The sequence below is a fragment of the Malaya genurostris genome, chromosome 2 (genome assembly GCF_030247185.1).
Source record: "Malaya genurostris strain Urasoe2022 chromosome 2, Malgen_1.1, whole genome shotgun sequence".
Classification (NCBI taxonomy): Eukaryota; Metazoa; Arthropoda; class Insecta; order Diptera; family Culicidae; genus Malaya; species Malaya genurostris.
Window position 1 is genome coordinate 135744395 of NC_080571.1, and position 24904 is coordinate 135769298.

General features: G+C 36.8%; 2 protein-coding genes across 2 annotated transcripts in view; both read right to left on the minus strand.

Annotated features, from left to right (window-relative positions):
• LOC131432822 (slit homolog 1 protein) overlaps positions 1-24904 on the minus strand; it is a 465006-nt gene that overhangs the window by 353950 nt on the left and 86152 nt on the right. The window lies entirely within an intron of this gene.
• On the minus strand, positions 22-1172 carry LOC131428849 (uncharacterized). Its single transcript, XM_058592906.1, has one exon. The coding sequence runs from the start codon at positions 1114-1116 to the stop codon at positions 22-24; it is 1095 nt and encodes a 364-aa protein (XP_058448889.1). The 5' UTR covers positions 1117-1172.

Below are 24904 nucleotides of genomic sequence, written 5' to 3' on the forward strand. Positions count from 1 at the left end.
TGAGATCCACTGTCCAAAAATTCACGGGAAAAATGGAATGATCCATGTACATCTTGGAGTTTGATGATTTTCCGGCAGAAAAACAGTGGATTCTGAATAGACAGAAGAAGGAACAACTGTCTGGCAGGTTTGAGTAGGTGGAAATGATGCGAAATTGTCGTGTGCCGACGACTGGGAAGGCGCAACAACCGACGACGGCGATGACGAAGACGAGTTCAACGAAAACGTTTGTAGCGATACGGGGGAAGAATGCGATTGAGCGTATCGGGCTTGACCTGACTCATTACTAGTAGGGGCAATGTAGTGAGTTCCAGTGTGATTCAGTCTTTGACCAGACGCGAACGTTGCTGCGTGCGACGGGGCTGGACCGAGATGAAGAAGCGTGTGGTGCTTTTGATTGCAATACTTGCATACGCCTCCGGTGCAATTTGTGGCGAAATGTTGCCCTTTCAGGCAATTGATGCAGATCCCGTGTTTTTTCACTAGTTCGAAACGTTGTTGAGGGGACATTCCACGAAAGACATCGCACTGAAACAGCAGATGAGCATGTTTGCAAGCCACACATTTGACGACGTGGTCCGAAGTGGCGACATTCGAAATGGTGCGAGCTCTCGGCTGCCTTACATCCACGGCGACAATTGAGTTTTGAGAGTGGGAGAGCTTGAGCGACTGCAGCATTCGTCCGCGCTTGTTGATGAAGTCAACGAGATTTGTGTACTGTGGCCTTTCTGCATCCGAGCATTCGGATTCCCATTCTCGCTGAGAGCTTGGGTCCAAACGACTGCTTAAAAGTTCCACTAGAACTGAGTTCCAGTGATCCTTCTCGTCTTCAAGAGTAGCCAAAATTTTGATGTGTTTTTCGAAATTATCAACAAGATCTGACAGACCGGACGCTGATTCTTTCCGAACAGCGGGTATCCTGAACAACGCCGACACATGTTGTCTGACGAGTAGGTTTGTGTTATCAAAACGATCAGTAACTAGTTTCCATGCAATCGGGTAGTTGTTGCCCGATGTTTGAATGGATTGTATTATACGAGCTGCATCACCTTTGAGTGAAGCGCGAAGGTAATGTAACTTTTGGATATTTGGCAAAGTTGGATTCCTATGAATCATTGAATCGAAAACATCGTGGAAGTTCGACCAATGTTCAATGTTTCCATGGAATTCAGGAATTTTAGTCTCCGGCAGTCGAAGTCCAAGAGTTTGAGGGGGCGGGCAGTGTGCCGGCGAACATAGCGGACTGGGAGGTGCAGGGGGTACCTTACTCGACAACGCAACCTTTTAATTGAAAATATATATTTTGGAATTCAGATCGTTCCTCGGAAAAGATCGGATCGCCTATTCGAAGGGAATCAAGTTCATTTTCGATTTCTTCAAACTCCTCCCATAGCGGATTTAGTTTTTGTATAAAAAGGGAACATCGTTGGCTTGAGCCGCTATATAATTTTCATTAAACTCTTCAATAAGTTTGGCCGAACCAAGAATGTTGGTACGCCGAACAAACAGTAATTTATTGTGCTTCGTTTTCTTTGTCATAGAGCGCGACATCATTGTTCCACTTTAACTGCACGTGGCTCGAATTATATTAAAGAGTACCCACCTGCCTTTCAGCTTCAATTTAACCTCACCCGTTAACCGCTGCGTTCAATGAGACTCAGCAGTGCTAGATGGCCTGAGACGATTTCCTGGATCAGACTGCAAAATCGGTGACGACCGACGCTGGTACTGTTGAACGTCCTTCCAAAAATTGTCCAAACGAAAGATGAACCTGCTGATGATGGCGTCGCTATTGTTTCCAGAAACGATGCCGCTATTGTCTCGATGTGGCTGGTAGAAATATCCAAAAATCAAATGATCGTTGCGGGAAAACGAGTGCTATTCTCAATTCCCGGGTTTCGGCACCAAAATGTTCTTCACTAAACGCGACTAGCCGTTAAACTTTCTTCGAACCGAATACAATTGTTTGTCGTGCAGAAAAACGTGTGTAATGAGGGCTTTCGGAGAACGGATTATCGAACAACCGTTCGTCTCGAGATTCTGATATATAACTGATGAATTTTAACTGCATGATCGGATGACAATAGGAATTAAATTTCTACCCGTACTTTGCATGTGTGTTGGTGTTCGATAGCATGAATTCAATTTGTACGAATTCCATTGCATGATATTAAACTAAGGTAGAATTATAAATTGTAGCGCAGGATACTTGTTTAAATTTACATTTTGTTTAGCATATAGGTAGTAATTCGTGTACATAAAATTCGATAGTGTTTAAAGTAACAATTTATAGAAGAAGAAATACATTTTCAATTTAATAGAGGCAAATTATTCACAAGTGTACGTTTCCAACACTAATGTAACTGCCATTAGAAGAAGATGATTTGGCCGATCTACCTATTAATAAATTCGTTTCGTTATAAGATGAACTGGAAGGCGTGTGTTTTTAATATTGACATTAGAAGAATTAAGAGGTGGTTGTCTATCTGTTACCAATGCGTAACTGTCATTAGAAGAAGATGATGACGAGGTCGATCTACCTGTCAATAAATTGTTTTCGTTAAAAGACGAATTTGAAGGCTTATCTGTTTTTTGTTTTAAATTCGAAGATATAAGTGCCTTAGAAGAATTAGGCGTGGCATTTGAAACGCGTTTTTGGTTTGCAGGTATGCTCTGTAAATTTAAGGTCGTTGATTTGACTTGTTGTCTAAGCGAACAGGATATTCCCTGACAGGACATTTCAAATAATTGCATTTATGATTTCCATCGCAATTTGACATGAAAATTTATCAGTGGTTTCATTCATTAGACAATCGTCTTTCGAATGCGATTTACCACAATTCAAACACCGTATATCCATATGACAATTTTTGGTTGAATGGCCGAAGTCTTGGCAACGACTACATCGCGTTAAGATTGCAATACCATTATGCCGTTTATAATGTTCCCAAATGAATTTTAATGTGGAAATTGAAACGTACTTTTTCTAAAGTTTTCAAATTGTTTACATCACTTCCATTGAAGTGTGTTAAGTAAAGTTCATGAGAAATAACAGAGCGTGGTTTAAAAGTACCATTCTCTCTTTTACCTTTTTTTATAAATATAAAAAATAGGTATAGAATTCGCTCAAACTTTAGAAAAATTTTCCGAGGCCCGAAGGGCCGAATGACATATACCAATCGATGTGTGTGTGTCTGTATGTGTGTTGTCAACTAAGAGGTCGAGATCTCAGAGATGGCTGAACCGATTTTGATCAAACTAGTCGCAAATGAAAGGTCTCCCCGTCACCAAAAACGCTATTGAATGGTTTTGAGATCGGATGTTTACTTTTTGAGTTACACGAAGTTTTATGTCAAAATTTTCAGTTTTTTGACAGTATCTGTCACAATTGACCTTGAAAACAGAATAAATTTTCAGACTTAGATTCCGCACGGTAATAGCTATCCAACAAGCCATAGATTGTTAAAATCCGTCCATTTTTAACGGAGATATCGAAATTTTTGTGTAAACGACTTTTCCCCTTATTCAAGCAGTAGAAGTTTTTAGCACTGTCTGGCAAAGAAATGCTTGGGAGCAACGGAAAACACGATTTTTATACTGGGACATACAATTGTTTCTAAGTAACAAAAAGACTGTGTTCAGCATCCTTTTTCATGACAATTTGGACCGATTTTAGCACGGTTCGTTTTTGGCAACATAATCATTCGAATATGGCATGTGTAAACCAGATGATATCAGCATTTTCGAGTTGAAAGCAATTTCATAATTATATTGATTTAAACTACTTACAGCCATAAAAGCAGGAAGAACATAACTTCCATATACCATACGACTCAACTCGTCGAGATCAGCAAATGCGTGTGTGACAAATATTTTCACTCAATTTCCTCGAAGATGGCTAAACCGTTTTCTACAAATTTAGATTGATATGAAAAGTAGTATACTCCCAAACAAGGTTCCTGAATTACGTTTGGATCTGACTTCTGATTGCGGAACCACAGGATGATATATAAAACGAAATTAAAATAATGCAATTCATTTTTCTCGTAGATGGCTGAACCGATCTAAGATTCAAATGAAATCTAAGAATCATCTATGATTCAAATGAGAGGTCTTGAAATCCTATAAAATTTAGTCAGATCCGATTTCTGGCTTAGGAGATACAGGGTGATAAGTATAAAAATGTCAATTTCACATAAATTAATCAGGTTGATCATGTTTGCTGATTTGGATAGTCGATTACGAAATAAATTTATTTCAGTTTAAGCAGTATTCAGTTTTCGATTCAGAATGTACCCCCAAATTTTAATTCGCACTACAATTTCTTAAAGATGTCTACACACTACTCAGGTGAATTTAACTGATTTCGGCTACACCGATTTTAGAAGTTCGGTTCCAGTATAGAATCGTTTCTCAAAGCTTAATTATTTTTTCAAAAAGGCCAAACCGAACTTCAAAAACAAAAATTCAAATTAAAGGACTTAAGGTCCCATCCAAAATTGGTGAATTTTATCCGATTCTGGAGTTACAGATGATGAGTTTTTAAAATGCATACCGATATAGAAGATGTAAATTGTTTGGCGTATTAATTTATGGTCATTCGAATCATTTTGGGTTATGCTAGCTCCTGAAAACCATCAATAATGACGAAAAACTCTAAAGTGGAACTTACTTCGACATCTCATGAAATGTTCAATCGATTGTCGCACGTTAGGATTGAAATTCGATACGATTTGCAATTTCGAAATTTCAGGGTAATGAGTGATTAAAATCACAATTTACCGTTTAAAACGGCGATAATTAAAAAAATGTCATGAGAACTAAAACTCCTAAGAATATCGATGCAAAAAAACACATGCGGATTGATAAAAAAAGGTATCATCTCACTGCTAGCTGGATTAATCTCGTTTTTTTTTTCATAAGTATTACTTGGCAAGGGGCAAAACCAAGCAATTCTTTTAGTTCATTTTTAATTCCATCAGTACTTTGATCATTTGATAAGCCTTTCAAGTGAGATTTTGTACCATATGAATAAAATTTATTAAGTTTCTTGGACAAATATCGGATAAGACGTTCATAATCTTCCAATCCATCAACCAAGACTCGACATTCTCCTCTTCGTCCGATTTGAAATAAGACTTTTACTTCCGGTAGAAAAGTAGAAAGCTCAGTACGGAATGCTTTGAAGTCGGAAATCATCACCGTCACTGGTGGCATAGATTATTGTTTCTTCCCAGAACGACAAGCGTCTATTTTGGGAATTTTTGAAGAATTTTCTTCTATGTCGCTACAATCGGATTCAGGAAGAATCTCGTAAATATTGTTAGACGGCATAGAATCTACGGAAGGGAAATTCGTCCGTTGTCTTATTTTTACATTCAAATTCTATAAGATCGTGAATGTTATTAGAAAAAAGTACGGGTGTGTAATGTCAGAGACATAAATGGATGTCGTGAACACGAATAAAACTGACACGATTTCTTTACACTTTCGAATTCGAATTGATAGTTGATCGATTGTGTGAATTGCGAAACTTTTCCCCTTTTCACTACCAAAATTTTAAACGATTTTTGACGTCGATTATCCCATTTCGGATTTGCATATTTCATTGAAAGAAACTATCAAGATGCTGTACAGGATTCATTTCTGCCTTTTAGAAGGACAAAATTGTGGAATTATCTACGTTATTTAGCACAGCTCGGAACATTTTTCTCGAACGATTTTCGCACAGCGAAAAGTGCACGAAGCAAATCAAATGATTTTGGATTTTCACTAAACTGATGATTTTTACCTTCGATTTGCAAAGAAGTAATCTTAATAGTTCTTTAGATAACATTTAGAGCCATTAGAACGGCTGATTTTATATAATGTTGTCCACTTTTCGTTTCTTGTTTTCTTTCTCTCCAATGCAAAGCACCAGCAGCTGATGCAATAGTTCTTGCTTGAATTGCAACTAGCTTTGCGTACAAACCGACACATCCGCACGCAGTGCCAAATGATGCCAAACTGGTTTAATGCGTCTTTTCGCCTTGACGACCGGAAGTCAAATGAGAACTACGAGCTGAGCGTTAAAGGTTTTTAACCACGCAGAAGGTGCCGCTCTCCGATGCCGCTGTTTGAATGCGTCATCTCGCCCCGACGTCTACTTCCATCCAACGCACAAGAAGAAATGATCGATTTTCGACCACGGTTCCCCTTTTATAACGTTCAGTTGAAGATGTGTGCCTGACTACCTCAAAATCGTCGTCCTTGCGCGAAAAACCCAAGCAAAAGTTAAGAGTTTTCCGCGTTGTTTCAAAATTTTCAGAAAACTTAATTTTTGAGTTGTTTGTGGTTATCTCACACTGTTCAAAATATTATTCTAAATTCCTGATCATATTGTTGATGAAATAGTGAAAGAATTATGTTGCTGCCTTTAATACAAGTCGAGATATTCACGATTAAGTTCTGCCCATTCTTCCATATGGCTAATTTTGAAAAGACGCCCCATAGTAAAGTAAGTCGTATTCACGACAAAATGTTGAATAACGGATTGTGATTTATTCCGTATTGAATTATATTTAGCCTTAGGCTTGTTGCCTTTCCGGTTGAACGCAGGCATTTTTGAAATGAATGGAATTTGAAATTAAATTAATTAGGCTAAATTAGTCTTCGATTAGACTCCTAGTTTTGGAAAAGTCTTGATAAAGACTTATTTTGTGGTAGTCTTAATAAAGACTGATTAGTTAAAAAAAGGCTGATTAATTTCTTAGTCACTCTAATATCACTCTTTGTATCACTTAGTCACTCAAATATCAGGAGCCAAGAGCTATTCGCATGCGGTGCGAATACCGACTGACTTCCATAATTTGGATGCACTTTTTGATCAAACAATTAAACCACTTTTAGCATGAACCAGAATTGTAGAAGTTATAAAAGCGCAAAACTTATTGTCTCTGCTGTAAAATTTCTTGCCTTTGCGTCATGCTAGAAAGGCAAAAGCTGCGCTCCTGATACTTCGTGTGTGAAATTGAATTCTTGCAGTAACATTATCTTTCCGCAGGATCTTTCGGCTTTGCAAATTTCGCAAATCTATCAAGACCATGAATCAATATGTTTCTCAACATTATACTGTGTACTCATATTTTCGAAGAAATCAACGATAAATTAGAGATTTAACTTTTTTTTTGCTACAGGAAGGTCATATCTAAACCTTTCCCTAATAATTTTGGTTATGGTATATACGTGGAGGTGTTTAAACAATACTATTTTGTCGTGAATACGACTTACTTTACTATGGGGCGCCTTTTCAAAATTTACCCTCTGAGAGAGTGATAAGTTTTTGATCGTGAATATCTCCTGTTATATCTAACGAATCAACATAATTCTTGCTACATGCCATCGGAAATATGATCACAATTTTATGATAAAACTTTCAGTTGTGTGACATATTCTTAAATAGTTCACAATTAAACTTTTCTGAAATGTTTGGTATAAACGAGTATCAAAGAGGATAATTCATATGGCGCGTTTGCCTTTCTCGTATTTTGAAAGCTCATAGCTCAGTGATCTGTAGAAGGATTTATATAATCTAACTACCAATAGAATCGAAAATATTCAACTTGAACGTGTATTACAACAATATTGAAGTTTTTCAATAGTACACTATTGAAAAACCTGTTTGATTTAACCCATGACAGCACCAGCCAATCAGAACGCGAGATGTCTGTATCTATACAAGAGCATCCATATAAAAGTTGAATGGTTCACTTTTCCTATCATTTGCTGAGCAACTCTCCCCGAAACAAGACACACGACAGCAACATCGAGGACCTGTCGTCTCATTGTTTCCCGATATGAATGCACGAGACACCGTCAGCACAATGAAACCGAAAAAGGCAGCCAAAAAGTCCAGCAAGGCCCATTGCCGAAACAAGACACACACGAGAACCATCTCAGATCTCAATATTGCCTACCAAAAGATTCATCAAGATGGGAGTTAAAATAATATGCACCGTCACTAACACATTCAATTACGAACGGCAATGCGAAAGCGAAAGTGATGATTTTGAACACATCTTTATACTAGTTTACAAATATGCCGTGCGAAACAGAGTTGCCACAGATCAATATGTATTTTTGTCGCGAGTACTTTAGTATGCGGCCGAAAACAAAAATTGTTAGAACAAATGTTTCCACTTGATTTGCGCATTCTACTTTCCAGGCGTATCAGAACTGGCTAAACTTAAAGCAATTCTAAATATTTCTTTATCACAGTGATGTGGTCATCCTGAAAAGGACGGGGTTTTCAACGGATGGCCAGCTGCAGATGACGAGGGATGATTTTCGTTTTCGTTGTCATGGGCAGCGTTACCGGTCAACTCCAACACTTCGGCAACCAAGTACTCCATCACTGCCGCCAGATAGACCGATGCACCAGCACTGACACGCTCGGCGTAGTTCCCCTTCCGAGGCAAACGATGGATTCTGCCGCCAACTGGGCACTTCAGACCAGCACGGTTTGAGCGGGACTTTGCCTTGCCCTTAATTGTTCCTCCACAGCTCGACGACCCATTCAGTATTACTGGCTGCCGCTCATTTTTTTTTTTGCATAAATATCTGTTTATTAATCTTATTTTTGTGTATTACATCAACATTTTACAGTATAAGTGTTTTGACCCTTTGGCCTTTCATCTTTGTTGTTCATACGATTCGTTATTAATATTAGGTGTTTTAGTTACTCTTGTTTTACATACTAATGTTTAATCATACTATTTATTTTAATTATTTATAAAATGTCTACCTACTTATAACTATCCTTAAACTAATACGTACAAATTTTGAATTATTTGTATTTCAAAGATTGAGCACCTCTCTTCAAATTTCGTGCAGTATTGTTCGAATTTTTGTTCTAGTATATCCAGTGAGGCCATCTCATGTACTTCACTAGTTCTTGTCCAAGGGGGTAGATTTAGAATCATCTTTAAGATCTTACTTTGAATGCGCTGAAGCCTAAGTTTGTGTGTTCGTGCACAGCCCCGCCAAACAGGGATTGCGTATTCAATTGCGGGGTAGATGATTTGTTTATAGACAGCCATCTGATTCTTCAGGCATAGTTTAGATGTTCTACAAATCAGCGGATACAGAGACCTAATGAGTATGCTGCATTTTTGCACGATTTTGTCAACATGTGACCTGAATATCAGATGTCTGTCAAAGGTGAGTCCTAGATAGATAACTTCATCGGACCATTGAATGACCTCATCACCGAATCGTATTCTGCATTCGTCTGATGGAACAAGTTTTGGAGATCTTGAATGTGGAAACAAGATGACCTGAGTTTTTGCTGCATTGATCACAATTTTCCAGCTTGTAAAATATTCCGTTAAAGCGTCCAGACCTGTCTGTAGTTTATTTTTCAGAGCATTAATGACACGACCTTTGTAAAGAATGGCAGTATCACCAGCAAATTGTGACAGAACACCACCACCTGGAAGAGGTGGGATGTCTGATGTGAAAATGTTGTATAGAATGGGACCTAGGATACTTCCCTGGGGTACACCAGCAGGAATAGTAAATCTTTCTGAAAGTGCATTATTCAGAGAAACCTGGAATGCTCTATCTGCAAGATAATTTTTGATAATTTTAATAAGATACATGGGAAAATTATACCGATGCAGTTTAAACACCAGGCCATCGTGCCACACATTATCGAATGCCTTTTCAATATCCAATATTGCCATGGCAGTCGTTTTGGACACTGATTTGTTTTGCTGGATGACGTTGTTAACCCTTGTGAGCTGGTGGATGGTGGATCTTCCTTTCCGGAACCCAAACTGTTCTTCCAGAAATATATCCTGTTCATCTGCAAAAGCAAGAATTCGCCTTTGTATTGACTTTTCAAACAGCTTGGATAGGGCAGAGAGTAAGCTGATGGGCCGATAGCTCTTGGAAAAGGAAGGATCTTTCCCCGGTTTCAAAACTGGGATAACTTTAGCTAACTTCCACATTGAAGGGAAGTAACCAAGCTCCCAGCACCTGTTAAAAATTTTAGCTAAGAAGACAAATGAGCGAATACTCAAATGTTTCAGCTCAATGTTGAATGTGTTGTCGAAACCGGGGGCCTTCATATTTTTGGATTTTTTCACAAAAGCCATCAGCTCATTCGCAGTGACTCTACTTTCCTCAGGAACCAAGCTGTCTGATTGGTCAACCTCAGCTACGCTATCAGCAACGGCTCTTTCATATGGACTAACAATGTTAAGTCCTAAATTGTGAGAACACACAAACTGCTGGCCTAGCGCATTTGCCTTCTCTACTGGTGTGATTAAAGGTATTCCTTCAGCTGCGTCCTGGGGTGACATCAGAGGAGGAATAGGCTTCGGTTTTTTCTTAAGCACCTTCGTTAAGGACCAGAAGGGCTTTGAATGTGGGAGAATTACTCGAAGCTTTTGCTGGAAGTTCCTGTTGCGAAGCTCAGATATCCTTTCCTGGATTATCCTAGTTAAGTTGTTATAAGTAGTCTTCCTATCTAGGATGCCAGTTCGTTGATACTGCCTCCGGTAGATATTCCGAAGTCGGATGAGTTTCTTGGTGACACTGTCGATTTGAAGAGAGGAACTCGGCATGTGTTGTACTGGAACCGTCCTATCACGAGCGACTGTGATTGAATGCTGGAAGGAAGATAGGGCTGCATCGATTTCCATCGGGGAATCAAGTGGCAAATCGATATTAATAAGTTGGTCGGCGATATGTTGAAATTGGACCCAATCGGTGCGATAATAGCTCCTCCGAGGTTGAATAGGCACTGTTTCTGGTGAAGATCCCAACGTCAATATTACTGGAAAGTGGTCGGAAGAGAGCTCATTGAAGACAACCGGAGAGCTGTCTATGGCGATGTTGCTGATGAATATATCCAAAATGGAATGAACTCCCGATCTGGAAAGTCGCGTTGGTTGATCCGGAGCGAAGATGTTGTACTGTCCAGCTTCGTAATCTTCGGCAAGTACGAATCCGTTTCGATTCTGTCTTCTGTTTCCCCACAGCTCATGCCGTGCGTTCAGGTCCCCAGCAATGATGAATTTGTTCTGTCGTCGAGTGAGCATAGCCAGATCTCGCTTCAATGATGCACACGTACCATCTCGAAGATTGGTTTGTTTGGGGCAGTACGCTGCAATGATGATGATGGGTCCCATCGTCGTTGTAATCTCAATTCCGATGGCTTCTATGAGTTGCAATTTAAAGGCTGACAGAAGCCTGTGCTGAATGGATCGTTTAACGGCAATGGCAACTCCCCCTCTGGTAGTTGTCCTGTCGAGCCTGTGAATCCTGTAATTGGAAATAAAAATAGAAATTTCAGGTTTAAGATGAGTTTCAGTTAAAATAGCAATATCGGCATTCTTCTCTTGAAGAAAGTCGGACAATTCAGCAGTTTTGCTCCTGAGTGAGCAAGCATTCCAATTTACTATAACCAACTCATTATATTGCATATTCGATGATGAATTTGCCTAAGGCGTTGATTTGATCTAACCGCGTTCTGCAGTTTCGTAGTTTTGTTGTCATTGTTTCAAAAATGACGATCAGTTGTTCAGCAGAGAATAAATCACCAGAGTCATCCTTTGCTTGTGGTTGATTATTGCCCCATCCAGGAGGGATTCTTGAGGAAGATTCTTTTTGGGATCCAGAGGCTGAAGTCTTTGGATTGCTGCGAGGAAGTGGCGGCAAATTCGGAATATCCCTCTTCGGTGGGAGCCGTGGGAAATTAATTTCATCCTTCTGTGGAACATTCTTGTGCGTTGATTGTTTACGGGATGCCTGTTGTCGAATTTTTGTGAACTCAGCACGTTTGGGACACGATTTGCTAGTAGATGGATGGTCGCCATCACAGTTCACACATTTTACAGCGATGTCATCTAGTACACTGAGCTAAATTTTCTTTTTCACATTATATGATATTCTAATGATTTTGCACTATTAGCATTTCCAATCATAGTTACAAGATGTGTTCAACATCATGTCAAATATATGAGATAATCTTATGAAACACAAAACTCTTCTTAACGTTATTTTTACAGGATTCCCATATAACGAATGAAATTTCCATTCTGAGTCAAATTTATTGGCGCGTCTTATAACCATTACTAGATATCCGCACAACATACATGAACAATTTATGAAGCGCATATTATATTCACTTCGAATTTATTTATATAGGTTCATTTATACCATATGACTAGTTTTATAAAATTTATTTATATATATACATATGTATATATATATATATATATATATATATATATATATGTATATATATATATATATATATATATATATATATATATATATATATATATATATATATATATATATATATATATATATATATATATATATATATATATATATATATATATATATATATATATATATATATATATATATTTATACGAATAGCAGATAATTGCCAACTACTACTTTTCTTTGAGGATTCCAGCTATACTAGTATTCCATTCGGTAAGGGAGCACCTCATGATATTTGCGAAAGAGAAGTGAGATCCCGAGACTGAAAATAAAACAATAAATCTTACTAGACAGATAGAGTAATGAAATGTACCGGATATATATTTCATGGTCCGTTAACGCATATCCTTGAACGAAGTTGGATGAGCTGTCTTGTCAGCGATTTAAAATTACATTGAGATGCGAAACTTCCTGAAAAAAATGGTCTGGAGCAGTTGATGACTATCGAGGACACAACTATTCACGACTTTCATCGGATTTCCATATAAATGATATGGGATATTTTTTTAACTTTCATTATGATAACGTCCATTTAGATTTGACGTACACATTAAATAAAGAATATAAGTTTCCATATAATTTCTATGAATTATATTCGGCATATGATTCATATGACAAATCTAATGAACATAAATAAGATTTTCATTTCAGTGTAGGCAATCGTTGGTATTGTGTGGTTCGGCACATTTCCCGCACCGACTTTTCATGTGGCAATTCCTCGCTCCATGGCCGTAGTTCAAACAGTTCGTGCACTGTGTGACATCCCGATGTACCGGTTTATACTTTTGCCATTCGATGATTATGTGAAATAACGATTTAATCGTTTTCAGTTGACTCATGGTGATGGAGCCCTTCTCCAGATGAATCAGGTACAGTTGATCTCTAAACTTTTTGTCCGTATTATGGCGCTTCATTTTAAATACCATCAAAGGCTTTAGTCCAGCCTCCGACAGTGCCTGCTTTAGTTCGGCTTCCATCATGTCGGGTAGTCCTCGAATTACAACCTTCATAGGTTTGTTGGCGGCAATATCGTGTGTGAAGTATTCCGCTTTTGTCTGCTTCAGATAGCATTCCACTCCTTTGTAGTGGTTCAAAGCCGGAACAGTTATTTTGTAGCCTTCAGTACATAAACGGATTGTTGCCTGTAGTCCTTTGCTGATCAGTGTGTTGAAATCCGAGCGTAGAGTTGGTGGGAAGCCCTTCAGGTAGAAAGGCGGCATTTTTTCCTTCTTCTGCAGTTCCTCTTCGACATCTACTGGCAGATCAGCATATTGGTTTTTACTCAGCAAACGGTCGTTTACCTGTACATCACTTGGCTTCAGACGCTTAGCATCCTTTGGATCCTTCTCGGATCTATGGCGGTTTTTACCCATAGCTTGGGTAGGTAGACAACTGCGAATAAAAAATAAAACAAAATCGAAATTAGTCGTAGTAGGTTATTCGTCTATCCACATCGAGTGTTAGATGACGAATGATACTGGCTGCCGCTCTGCTAACTCTCTCTTTTATATCGTTTCACTGTTTCCCGTTCTGCGTATAGGAAAGGAATTCTAACAAAGGGGACGTCCTATCGTGCTACCACTAGCACTTATAAAAGGAAATGTGATGTGAGAAATAGCGTCATTTAAGTTAAAGCAGTTACTCTGTACGTACGAGACACCGTCAGAACGATGGCTCCGAAGACAGGTAGAAAAGCAGATTTGTACCGTCACTAACACATTCAATTACGAACGGCAATGCGAAAGCGAAAATGATGATGTTGAACACATCTTTATACTAGTATGGGGTCGTGTGAAAATATGCCTTGCGAAACAGGGTTGCCATATATACAGATTAATCTGTATTATCATTATTATTATTATTATCATTATTATTATTATTATTATTATTATTATTATTATTATTATTATCATTATTATTATTATTATTAGAATCACTCTTGCATACCGAAGATCGTAGATACATTTCAGACCAGGCCATTGCAATTGTCTCGTACTGAAATTTCGAGAAGAATCAGATATCTTCGAACTTCATAGCTTCAATAAAAATAAACTACAAATTTGTCGTACCTAGCTTCCTATATTAGCAAATTAAAAAGGAATTGTTTCAAGTTTGGAATATATAGTTGTAGAATAGTAGCTGTTTAATGTAACTAAACTGTACTTTAATGTAGGTGTATCGCTTCAAATTCTATTAGTGAAAAAGAGGAAAGCTTGCACAATTCATACAATCAATCAACTAACTGATATTCGGAAAAGTGATGGGAGCGTGTCAGTTTTTTCGTATTCACGACATCCAGTTATGTCTCTGACATTACTCACCCGCCTTTTTTAGCTGTGGTGAATGTAATAGTGGGTGGAAACTGGTATACTGGATCGATAGGATTTTTTTCATTTTTAAGCGTTCTTCGGTTTGTCCAAATAATTGAAGCAGATGATATCGGGGAACTAAATTTAGATATAGTGTGAAATGCATGCTAGATCTTCGATGATTGGTGAGTGAGTTGTGAAATGTTTTCCTGCTGGAGAGCAAAATATGAATATCTTATGATTATTATTTTATAATAAATTACTAATAAAATCGTTTGCATGCAACGAGCTGTTTTGTGTGAAAATTTTATTGAGCCTACTTCATTCACGTGTAAAATAAAATTTGAGTAAAATGTTAATACAATCTGATACATAATATCACTCACGCTGTTGCAAGAAAGCGAAACATCTTTCAAATATTGTTTCATTGAATCGATTACCTTCAGCCAAATGCATCAATAGCAAATTAATCCACATTCAGCATCAATAGAGGCTTGATACCTTCGAAGTGATTTTTGGAAATGATTCGTGCGTATTTTTCTCAAAACTACTTCCAAACTTAGTGAAATAATTCAAATCGAAAATAAACGCTGTAAAATCACAAAAGTTAATAGTTAACAGTGGCGAAAACCACCTGTTTTAGTTGAAAATTTCTAAGCCAGATTAAATATATATATATATATATATATATATATATATATATATATATATATATATATATATATATATATATATATATATATATATATATACATATACATATTATCACTTTATGTACCCGTAGTTAGCAGTTCAATGGAAATCGTTTCTGTTTTGGTTGCCGCTAGCACAACATTTGGTTGCGATCGTTATAGTTAAGGCTATTCATGAAAGTGTACCGGGGTATGATCGGTTGGAAATGACCGATTGATATATATATGTATATATATATATATATATATATATATATATATATATATATATATATATATATATATATATATATATATATATATATATATATATATATATATATATATATATATATATATATATATATATATATATATATATATATATATATATATATATATATATATATATATATATATATATATATATATATATATATATATATATATATATATATATATATATATGTATATATATATATATATATATATATATATATATATATATATATATATATATATATATATATATATATATATATATATATATATATATATATATGCAAATGAGGTAACGAAAATTGGTGGGTGTATTACCAGGTCACAGTCATCTTAGCAATTCGACTCCGACAGTTTACTTGGATGATCTGATTCGTGATACCAATCCGAGAATGGGTACAAATCTTCCACATTTGAGATATGAACAAATTCTGACGCAAATTCTGAAGCTAAAGGACTTTTTAATTAGCCATCCGTTCTTCTCATTGCACATCACTCCCGTCAGAGGAGTAGGAATTTTTCCAACATCTGCTAAATGCGGGGAACCTTTACGTCATAATACTAATAGAAAATAATTCAATTATTAAGTTTATCCATCGTGAGAGAAAAACTGCTGTGTCTGTCACCGTTCGGGCTATAATCAATTTGTCTGGGTCACGCATAGATGAGTGACTATTGGGAAAACGCATACACAGCTTGCATTTGTTTCTCTTTTAACTTTTATTTTATCGTGTAGAGCGCTAATCGCTGTTTTCATGGTTCGTATACGAATCGTACCCATGTTCCACACCAAGGTCCGTTTATGAAAAAAAGAGTCCCATCACTGCCAAAATATATCGCAATTCTTCATCCATAGATTAGCTGGAGTGTACCTTTGAATTTGTTGCAATACAGCAACGGAAAACATAAACAAACAAACTTGTTTTGCGCCGTAGCAACTAGCATAAAGCGTTGCCAGAAACGATCACCTACCACATTTTCAAACTACCGCAATGAAAGGGAGTAATTTGCTAGGCTTACTCGTTCAGGCTGTGAAACAAACATTGGCGGTTCGTTTGTATGGGACTTAGGGGTATTATTATTTGTATTTGGTTGAGCTTCGCCGAGTGGTGTAAAGTAAACCGTATGAAATTGAATCCTTACAAATGCTCGACCATCACGTTCTCGAAGAAGAAAGAGCCATTTCATTTTGATTACCTTCTGGAAGGATCCCCGATAGTCAGAACGACGTGTGTTAAAGACCTAGGTGTCTTTCTCGATGAGCAACTGACATTCAAGCAACACATGAGCTATATCGTTTCTAAAGTTTCTCGCAACCTAGGATTTGTAATGAGGATGGCTAAATATTTTACAGACGTGTACTGTTTAAAATCTCTGTTTTGCTCACTTGTTCGTTCATCCCTGGAGTACTGTTCTGTCGTTTGGAACCCTCACTAAATAAACGGAGCTCATAGAATCGAATCGATACAACGCAGATTCATTCGCTTCGGTCTACGGCGCTTACCGTGGAACAATCCTCACCAACTACCAAGCTACGAAAGTCCCGGGTTATTAATCGGTCTCGATACACTACAAGTTCGTCGAGATGTTGCACGTACTCTATTAATAGCAGATGTTTTGACCGATAGGATTGACTGCCCTGCTTTGCTCCGCGAAATTAATATCAACGTCCGACCCCGTGCTCTTCACAACAGTGCATTTCTTCGACTTCCTTTACGACGTACTAACTACAGTGCTAACAATGCTATTATTGGCTTGCAGAGATCATTCAATCGCGTTTCATCAGGATTCGACTTCAGTCTATCACGCAATAGGATACTTGGCAATTTTTTATATATTACTAGAAATTATCATTAGGACCATATTGTGCCTGTTGATTATACCTAAATAAATAAATAAATAAATAAACAAAAAAATAAATAAATATATAAATAAACAATTAAATAAATAAATGAGTAAACAAATAAAAAATAAATAATTAAATAAATAAATAAATATCTCCTGATTATGTGAAAACAGAATTATGTTTAGTTGGGACTCTTTGTATGTGATCCGTGAAAGTGAGATTCCAATCAAATAGCTTGAATATATATTAGTAAAGTTAAGCGTAGTCACGTAAAAGTTTTATTGCACAAAATAGTTTTAAGGAAAATAATACAATGATTAGTTTTAAAACTGGATGTGTGATATGAGTAACGAAAATTCTAAATCGCACACTCCAACAAATCGATAAACCACGAGGATTGCGTTATTTTTCAAATTGAAATTGAAATATATACATATATATATATATATATATATATATATATATATATATATATATATATATATATATATATATATATATATATATATATATATATATATATATATATATATATATATATATATATATATATATATATATATATATATATATATATATATATATATATATATATATATATATATATATATATATATATATATATATATATATATATATATATATATATATATATATATATTGTTCCGGTTGTCCAATCGCGTTGAACCGCTGCCCGCTGTGTTTTTATCATAACTACGTTTGTTTCATAAGGATTTTTAGTGTCAGTAGGATCGTAGCCATGCAATGATTCTGTACACCAAGAATCGGCAGCGAAGTCTGTTTAAACAAAAAGGAAAAATTCCACAAAAGGAATGTAATTCCAAGACTTTGCTTTGCTTCATAAGGCAATATACATAAACCTTTTTTCGCCGTAGCAATACATTTCGAATGTCATATTAGTATGTCGGAATTTATTAGTTAATCTAAACACTGTTTTTATCAAGCGATTTGCTATTATAAATTACATCAAATAAAAAAGTCGGTTTTCCAGCAATTCTAATACCTTTCTATAGAGAAAGGCAAAACCATAACTATTCCAGGTCGCCCGCTGCGGTGTCAAGCAATATAGACAGCGTCGCTCCCACTCTAGTGCAGTTCAGAGCAGTCACAACCGTTATGACTGTCCAGTTATAGAAATGTCATGACATTTCGAGCTCGCGACATTTTCAAAAACCGTGAAAGAAAATAAATGCAGCAGCTACCTATTCTGAACGTACGTACACTACCGCAGAGCGAACGGTGTGGCTTTGATTGCTGTGAGAGAATGCGACAACATGAACTGTTCTCAATGTTGCTGTCGTGTGTCGTGGCTCTCACGACTGCACCTAGCTATCGTGTCATTGCGTGTTGGCTACTGTTAAACGTAGCAGTTGAACGGATCGTTGGCAGTGGCTGTCTTGTGCTTAGCGACAGTTAAAAAAATGTCAAATTTTCGCTCCTGGTTTTGTCTCCTTCTTCCTTGTGCTCCGCACCGAAGTGCCTTTGCACCGGTGTGCCTTTGCACTCTCTTGCTTCTATGTGCCTTTGCACTCTCCTTCTTCGATGTGCCTTTGCACTCTCCTGCTCAGCACTTGTGGCTGTATATTGTGGCCTGGGTAGAGCTTGGGAAACGCCCTTTGTTGTTTCCTTCACCAGCTTGGCCCAGCACTAGGGCTCTCTTATGCAGCACGACTATACGTTTTAACGGCTGCTGCCAACAGGCTTCTACATGTAGTTCAATCGTTGTAGTATTTAACGCGTGTAAATTAACCGGCGTTATTAAACTTTACGCTTCTATACACAATCTTCTCAGATGAACGGCTATTACGGAATGATGGTTTAGCTGTTTTTCAGGAGAAAATTGTAACTTCAATTTTATAACATTTTACAATATTCCTATTACAGAGGTAATAATTTCAATTTGAAAAATAACGAAATCCGCGTGGTTTATCGATTTGTTAGAGTGTGCGATTTAGAATTTTCGTTACTCATATCACACATCCAGTTTTAAAACTAATCATTGTATTATTTTCCTTAAAACTATTTTGGGCAATAAAACTTTTACGTGACTACGCTTAACTTTACTAATATATATTCAAGCTATTTGATAGGAATCTCACTTTCATGGATCACATACAAAGAGTCCAAATTAAACATAATTCTGTTATCACATAATCAGGAGATATTTATTTATTTGTTCATTCATTTATTTATTAATTGTTTATTTATATATTTATTTATTTTTTTGTTTATTTATTTATTTATTTATTTAGGTATAATCAACAGGCACAATATGGTCCTAATGATAATTTCTAGTAATATATAAAAAATTGCCAAGTATCCTATTGCGTGATAGACTGAAGTCGAATCCTGATGAAACGCGATGGAATGATCTCTGCAAGCCAATAATAGCATTGTTAGCACTGTAGTTAGTACGTCGTAAAGGAAGTCGAAGAAATGCACTGTTGTGAAGAGCACGGGGTCGGACGTTGATATTAATTTCGCGGAGCAAAGCAGGGCAGTCAATCCTATCGATTAAAACATCTGCTATTAATAGAGTACGTGCAACATCTCGACGAACTTGTAGTGTATCGAGACCGATTAATAACCCGCGACTTTCGTAGCTTGGTAGTTGGTGAGGATTGTTCCACGGTAAGCGCCGTAGAGCGAAGCGAATGAATCTGCGTTGTCGATACAATGAGCTCCGTTTATTTAGTGAGGGTTCGATTCTATGAGCTCCGTTTATTTAGTGAGGGTTCCAAACGACAGAACAGTACTCCAGGGATGAACGAACAAGTGAGCAAAACAGAGATTTTAAACAGTACACGTCTGTAAAATATTTAGCCATCCTCATTACAAATCCTAGGTTGCGAGAAACTTTAGAAACGATATAGCTGATGTGTTGCTTGAATGTCAGTTGCTCATCGAGAAAGACACCTAAGTCTTTAACACACGTCGTTCTGACTATCGGGGATCCTTCCAGAAGGTAATCAAAATGAAATGGCTCTTTCTTCTTCGAGAACGTGATGGTCGAGCATTTGTAAGGATTCAATTTCATACGGTTTACTTTACACCACTCGGCGAAGCTCAACCAAATACAAATAATAATACCCCTAAGTCCCATAAAAACGAACCGCCAATGTTTGTTTCACAGCCTGAACGAGTAAGCCTAGCGAATTACTCCCTTTCATTGCGGTAGTTTGAAAATGTGGAAGGAGATCGTTTCTGGCAACGCTTTATGCTAGTTGCTACGGCGCAAAACAAGTTTGTTTGTTTATGTTTTCCGTTGCTGTATTGCAACAAATTCAAAGGTACACTCCAGCTAATCGATGGATGAAGAATTGCGATATATTTTGGCAGTGATGGGACTCTTTTTCATAAACGGACCTTCGTATACGAACCACGGAAACAGCGATTAGCGCTCTACACGATAAAATAAAAGTTAAAAGAGAAACAAATGCAAGCTGTGTATGCGTTTTCCCAATAGTCACTCATCTATGCGTGACCCAGACAAATTGATTATAGCCCGAACGGTGACAGACACAGCAGTTTTTCTCTCACGATGGATAAACTTAATAATTGAAATATTTTCTATTAGTATTATGACGTAAAGGTTTCCCGCATTTAGCAGATGTTGGAAAAATTCCTACTCCTCTGACGGGAGTGATGTGCAATGAGAAGAACGAATGGCTAATTAAAAAGTCCTTCAACTTCAGAATTTGTTCATATCTCAAATGTGGAAGATTTGTACCCATTCTCGAATTGATATCACGAATCAGATCATCCAAGTAAACGTCGTATTGCTAAGATGACTGTGACTTGGTAATACAGCCACCAATTTTCGTTACCTCATTCGCATATATATATATATATATATATATATATATATATATATATATATATATATATATATATATATATATATATATATATATATATATATATATATATATATATATATATATATATATATATATATATATATATATATATATATATATATATATATATATATATATATATATATATATATATATATATATATATATATATATATATATATATATATATATATATATATATATATATATATATATATATATATATATATATATATATATATATATATATATATATATATATATATATATATATATATATATATATATATATATATATATATATATATATATATCAATCGGTCATTTCCAACCGATCATATCCCGGTACACTTTCATGAATAGCCTTAACTATAACGATCGCAACCAAATGTTGTGCTAGCGGCAACCAAAACAGACTAGACAGTGGGACATGCAGTTGTATTGAGAACATTCCATATCACTTTGGAGACCGATTCCGTTGGTCTGCCGGCGAGAATTGACGAATCCGTGAATCAGCCTAGCATTCGAAACGATTTCCATTGAACTGCTAACTACGGGTAAATAAAGTGATAATATGCCAAATGTGTACGTTTTGAGATTATTGTAATAGTCACTTGCAGAAAAATCAATAGGCATTTGATTCATATAAATTGGTTTCAAAGCGGATGTGGATATTATTGGAGACAATGATTCGCTTGAGAATTACATAACCATTCTGCCCGTTTTAAGAACATTGCTAGCGTCTGATTAATCTGTGCTAGGAAATCAGTTTTGCATTTGTCGGTTCCCATGGTAGTTTTTCTTAAGAAGCATTTCAGTGTGTTTCCAAAAGTGCTCTCCAAAACTGATCTATAAGTAAATAAACTGTTAAACCCTGCAAGTAACAGAACGTTAATAATAGGAATGCATACAATTAAAATTCTCACCATATCTCATACACAACAACATAGTTCAAGTTAATTTTTACTACAATAAACAGTAACTATGGTGAACTTCTTCTTACCCTTCAGTGTTGCTAGTTTTATAGAAAACTCGTTAAAGTACATTGTCACTCTGACAGTGTATCATGACAGTGTACCGCACGATGCAAAATATATCCTTGAAAATTTGTCAAAGTATTCCGTATTATAATTTGTATTTGGCTCAACAACTGTCGTTGAAGAAAACCTGCATCTACTGGGCTTCGAATGTAGTAGTAGATCTTAACGTCATCGGCAAACGATAGAAGAGGGCCCCCTAGAGTAAAGTTGACGTCATTGAAAAACAGTAAAAATATTAAAGGCCCGAGATGGCTAACCTGCGGAATTCCGGACGAAGCGATAGACTCATTGGAAACTTGATAGCCGATTGTCACTGCTAAACAACGATCTATAAGATATGTCTGCAGCCATTGAAGGATGTTAGAGCTGAATCCAAGTCTTTATCAATTGTTATATTGTGGTTTATTATATCAAAGGCAGAAGAGAGATCGGTGTAAATAGCGTCTGTTTGTAAACCTTTTGACATAGCATCAGTTACGTAACACATGAATGACAATAGGTTGGTGGTTGTGGAGCGCTTAGGCATAAAGCCATGTTGAGTGTCGACAATATATTGCTTGCAGTGGTTGAAAATCGGTGTCAGAATAAACTTTTCAAACAGTTTAAGAACTGCACTAAGCGATGTGATGCCACGGTAATTGTTCACGTCTTTTTGTCACCTTTCTTATACACTGGGAACATAAAAGAAGATTTCCATTAGTCGGGAAAAACTTCTTTAGAGAGTGACATCCGAAATAGTCGACAAAGGGGAGCAATTTCACCAGTCGAGCAATTTTTCAATATAACTGCCGGTAAGCCGTCAGGGCCAGAGGAGGTAGAAGACTTCATGCAAGCGATTGCCGTCCGAATCGAATTATTAGATTCTGGAACGTGAGGCGCGGCGAGTGTAATTTGCTGCGGGCTTAAGGTTTCGTTTGAAAAGGCACGAGAAAAATTTTCCGACAAAAGCTGGCAGATTTCCCGCTTAAACGAACCAGTAAACTCTAAAAACTTCATTATAGAAGGTAACTCAGACTCCTTCCTTGGTTCGTTCACGTGTTTCCAAAAAGCCTTCGGATTGGATTTCAATTTCCGTTGTACATTTTTCAAGTAGTTGACATGACAACGCTTGACAGTTTTCTTGTATAATTGATTGATCTGCACATATTGATTACGCAGTGCGTATCATCCATGTTTTGAATACCGTTTTAGGGCGGCTCTTTTAGTCGTTTTCAAATGTCTCACTACGGTCTGCCATGGTGGATGCAGGGACAGCCGTTTGGATCGTTTTAGTTCAAAAAAGTCAATGGCGTAGCTCATGACGTTAGAGAACGTTTGTACAGCAGCGTTGACATCATCATTGCCGAGAATTTCCTCCCAGTCAATATGTATTAGAGACTCGGTCATTTTAGTGTAGTCAGTTTTATTAAAATTATAGCTGATGATGTCGGTCGAGTTGTAGCCATCTGGTGGAAGATTAGAGTTGAGCATAATATGAAGTGGCGGGTGATGTCGAACAGATTTGACCAAAGGAAACGGTGAGATACTAATTATAGGTGCAAAATTTGCTCTGCTCGAGAAGCATAGATCCAGCATTCGGTCGTTTTCGTTTGCAACAGGATTCGATTGGCGAAGTAAGTTGACACTATAAACGTCGAGCAAGGTCGTAATGCCAACATGGAATGTTGAAAGCGTCGGATCAGCGAAAAAGAATCCACCGGAAGTTCCTTGCCATTTGATTCCGGGAAAATTGAATTCTCCAACGATTAAAATTTCGTCAATAGGACGCGCGTGAATTGAAAAAATTTCATGAAGTGGCTCTAAGTGAGCATTGAGTAGCGCAAGATCGCAACATCGATCAGGGGGAAGATAAACTACGCAGAGGAAGAGTGTGAACTCGGCGAGCTTGACACTGATCCACAATTGCTCGACACGACTACCAGGCGTTGGTTCGATCAATTGCGTTTCGAAACGTCTATGTACCGCAACGAGCACTCCGCCTCCAATAAATTTGGGACTGTTAAGAGTACTGCGATTGGTTCGAAAAACTTCGTAACTGGCACCAAACCCCTGGACAGACAGCGTGTTTTCTCTGAGCCAAGTTTCGGTAAGAGCGATAATGTCAAAACAATCGTCTGAACTTGCTAACAAATACTCGTCTACACTTCAGTTCATACCACCGACGTTTTGGTAGTAAATCTGCATATTGGAGTTACTTGATCGGATCAGTGCTAGAACCGATTAATGCAGATGAGTACTTGCCATTTGTTATGGTAGCAGGAGAATATACGACCAAGAAAAAAATGGAATTTAATAGTAACAGATAATTTTGTTATGTTTGATTGTATGATACTTGATTTTTAGAAATACTAGCTATCATTCATTTCATTACTGGAAACTGCGGAAGGTCTTCATTCCACGATTATCTATGACACAGTTTTCAAGAAGTAACTGTAGAGAGTCTGTTTTTTATAATAATAGAAATATCATTCGTCAGTAAAATCTTATGTTGGCCTCCAAATTATAGAAGTTCTATTTTGATTTTAGTTTCTATTATATTGTAGCTCTAACACCCTGTATATTGACAGATTTATTTGGTGTTTATGGTTCTTCTTGTATT

Bases quoted from the DNA above. Each gene is read 5' to 3' on its own strand.
- LOC131428849 (XM_058592906.1), bottom strand. From the start codon at position 1,116: ATGATTCATAGGAATCCAACTTTGCCAAATATCCAAAAGTTACATTAC.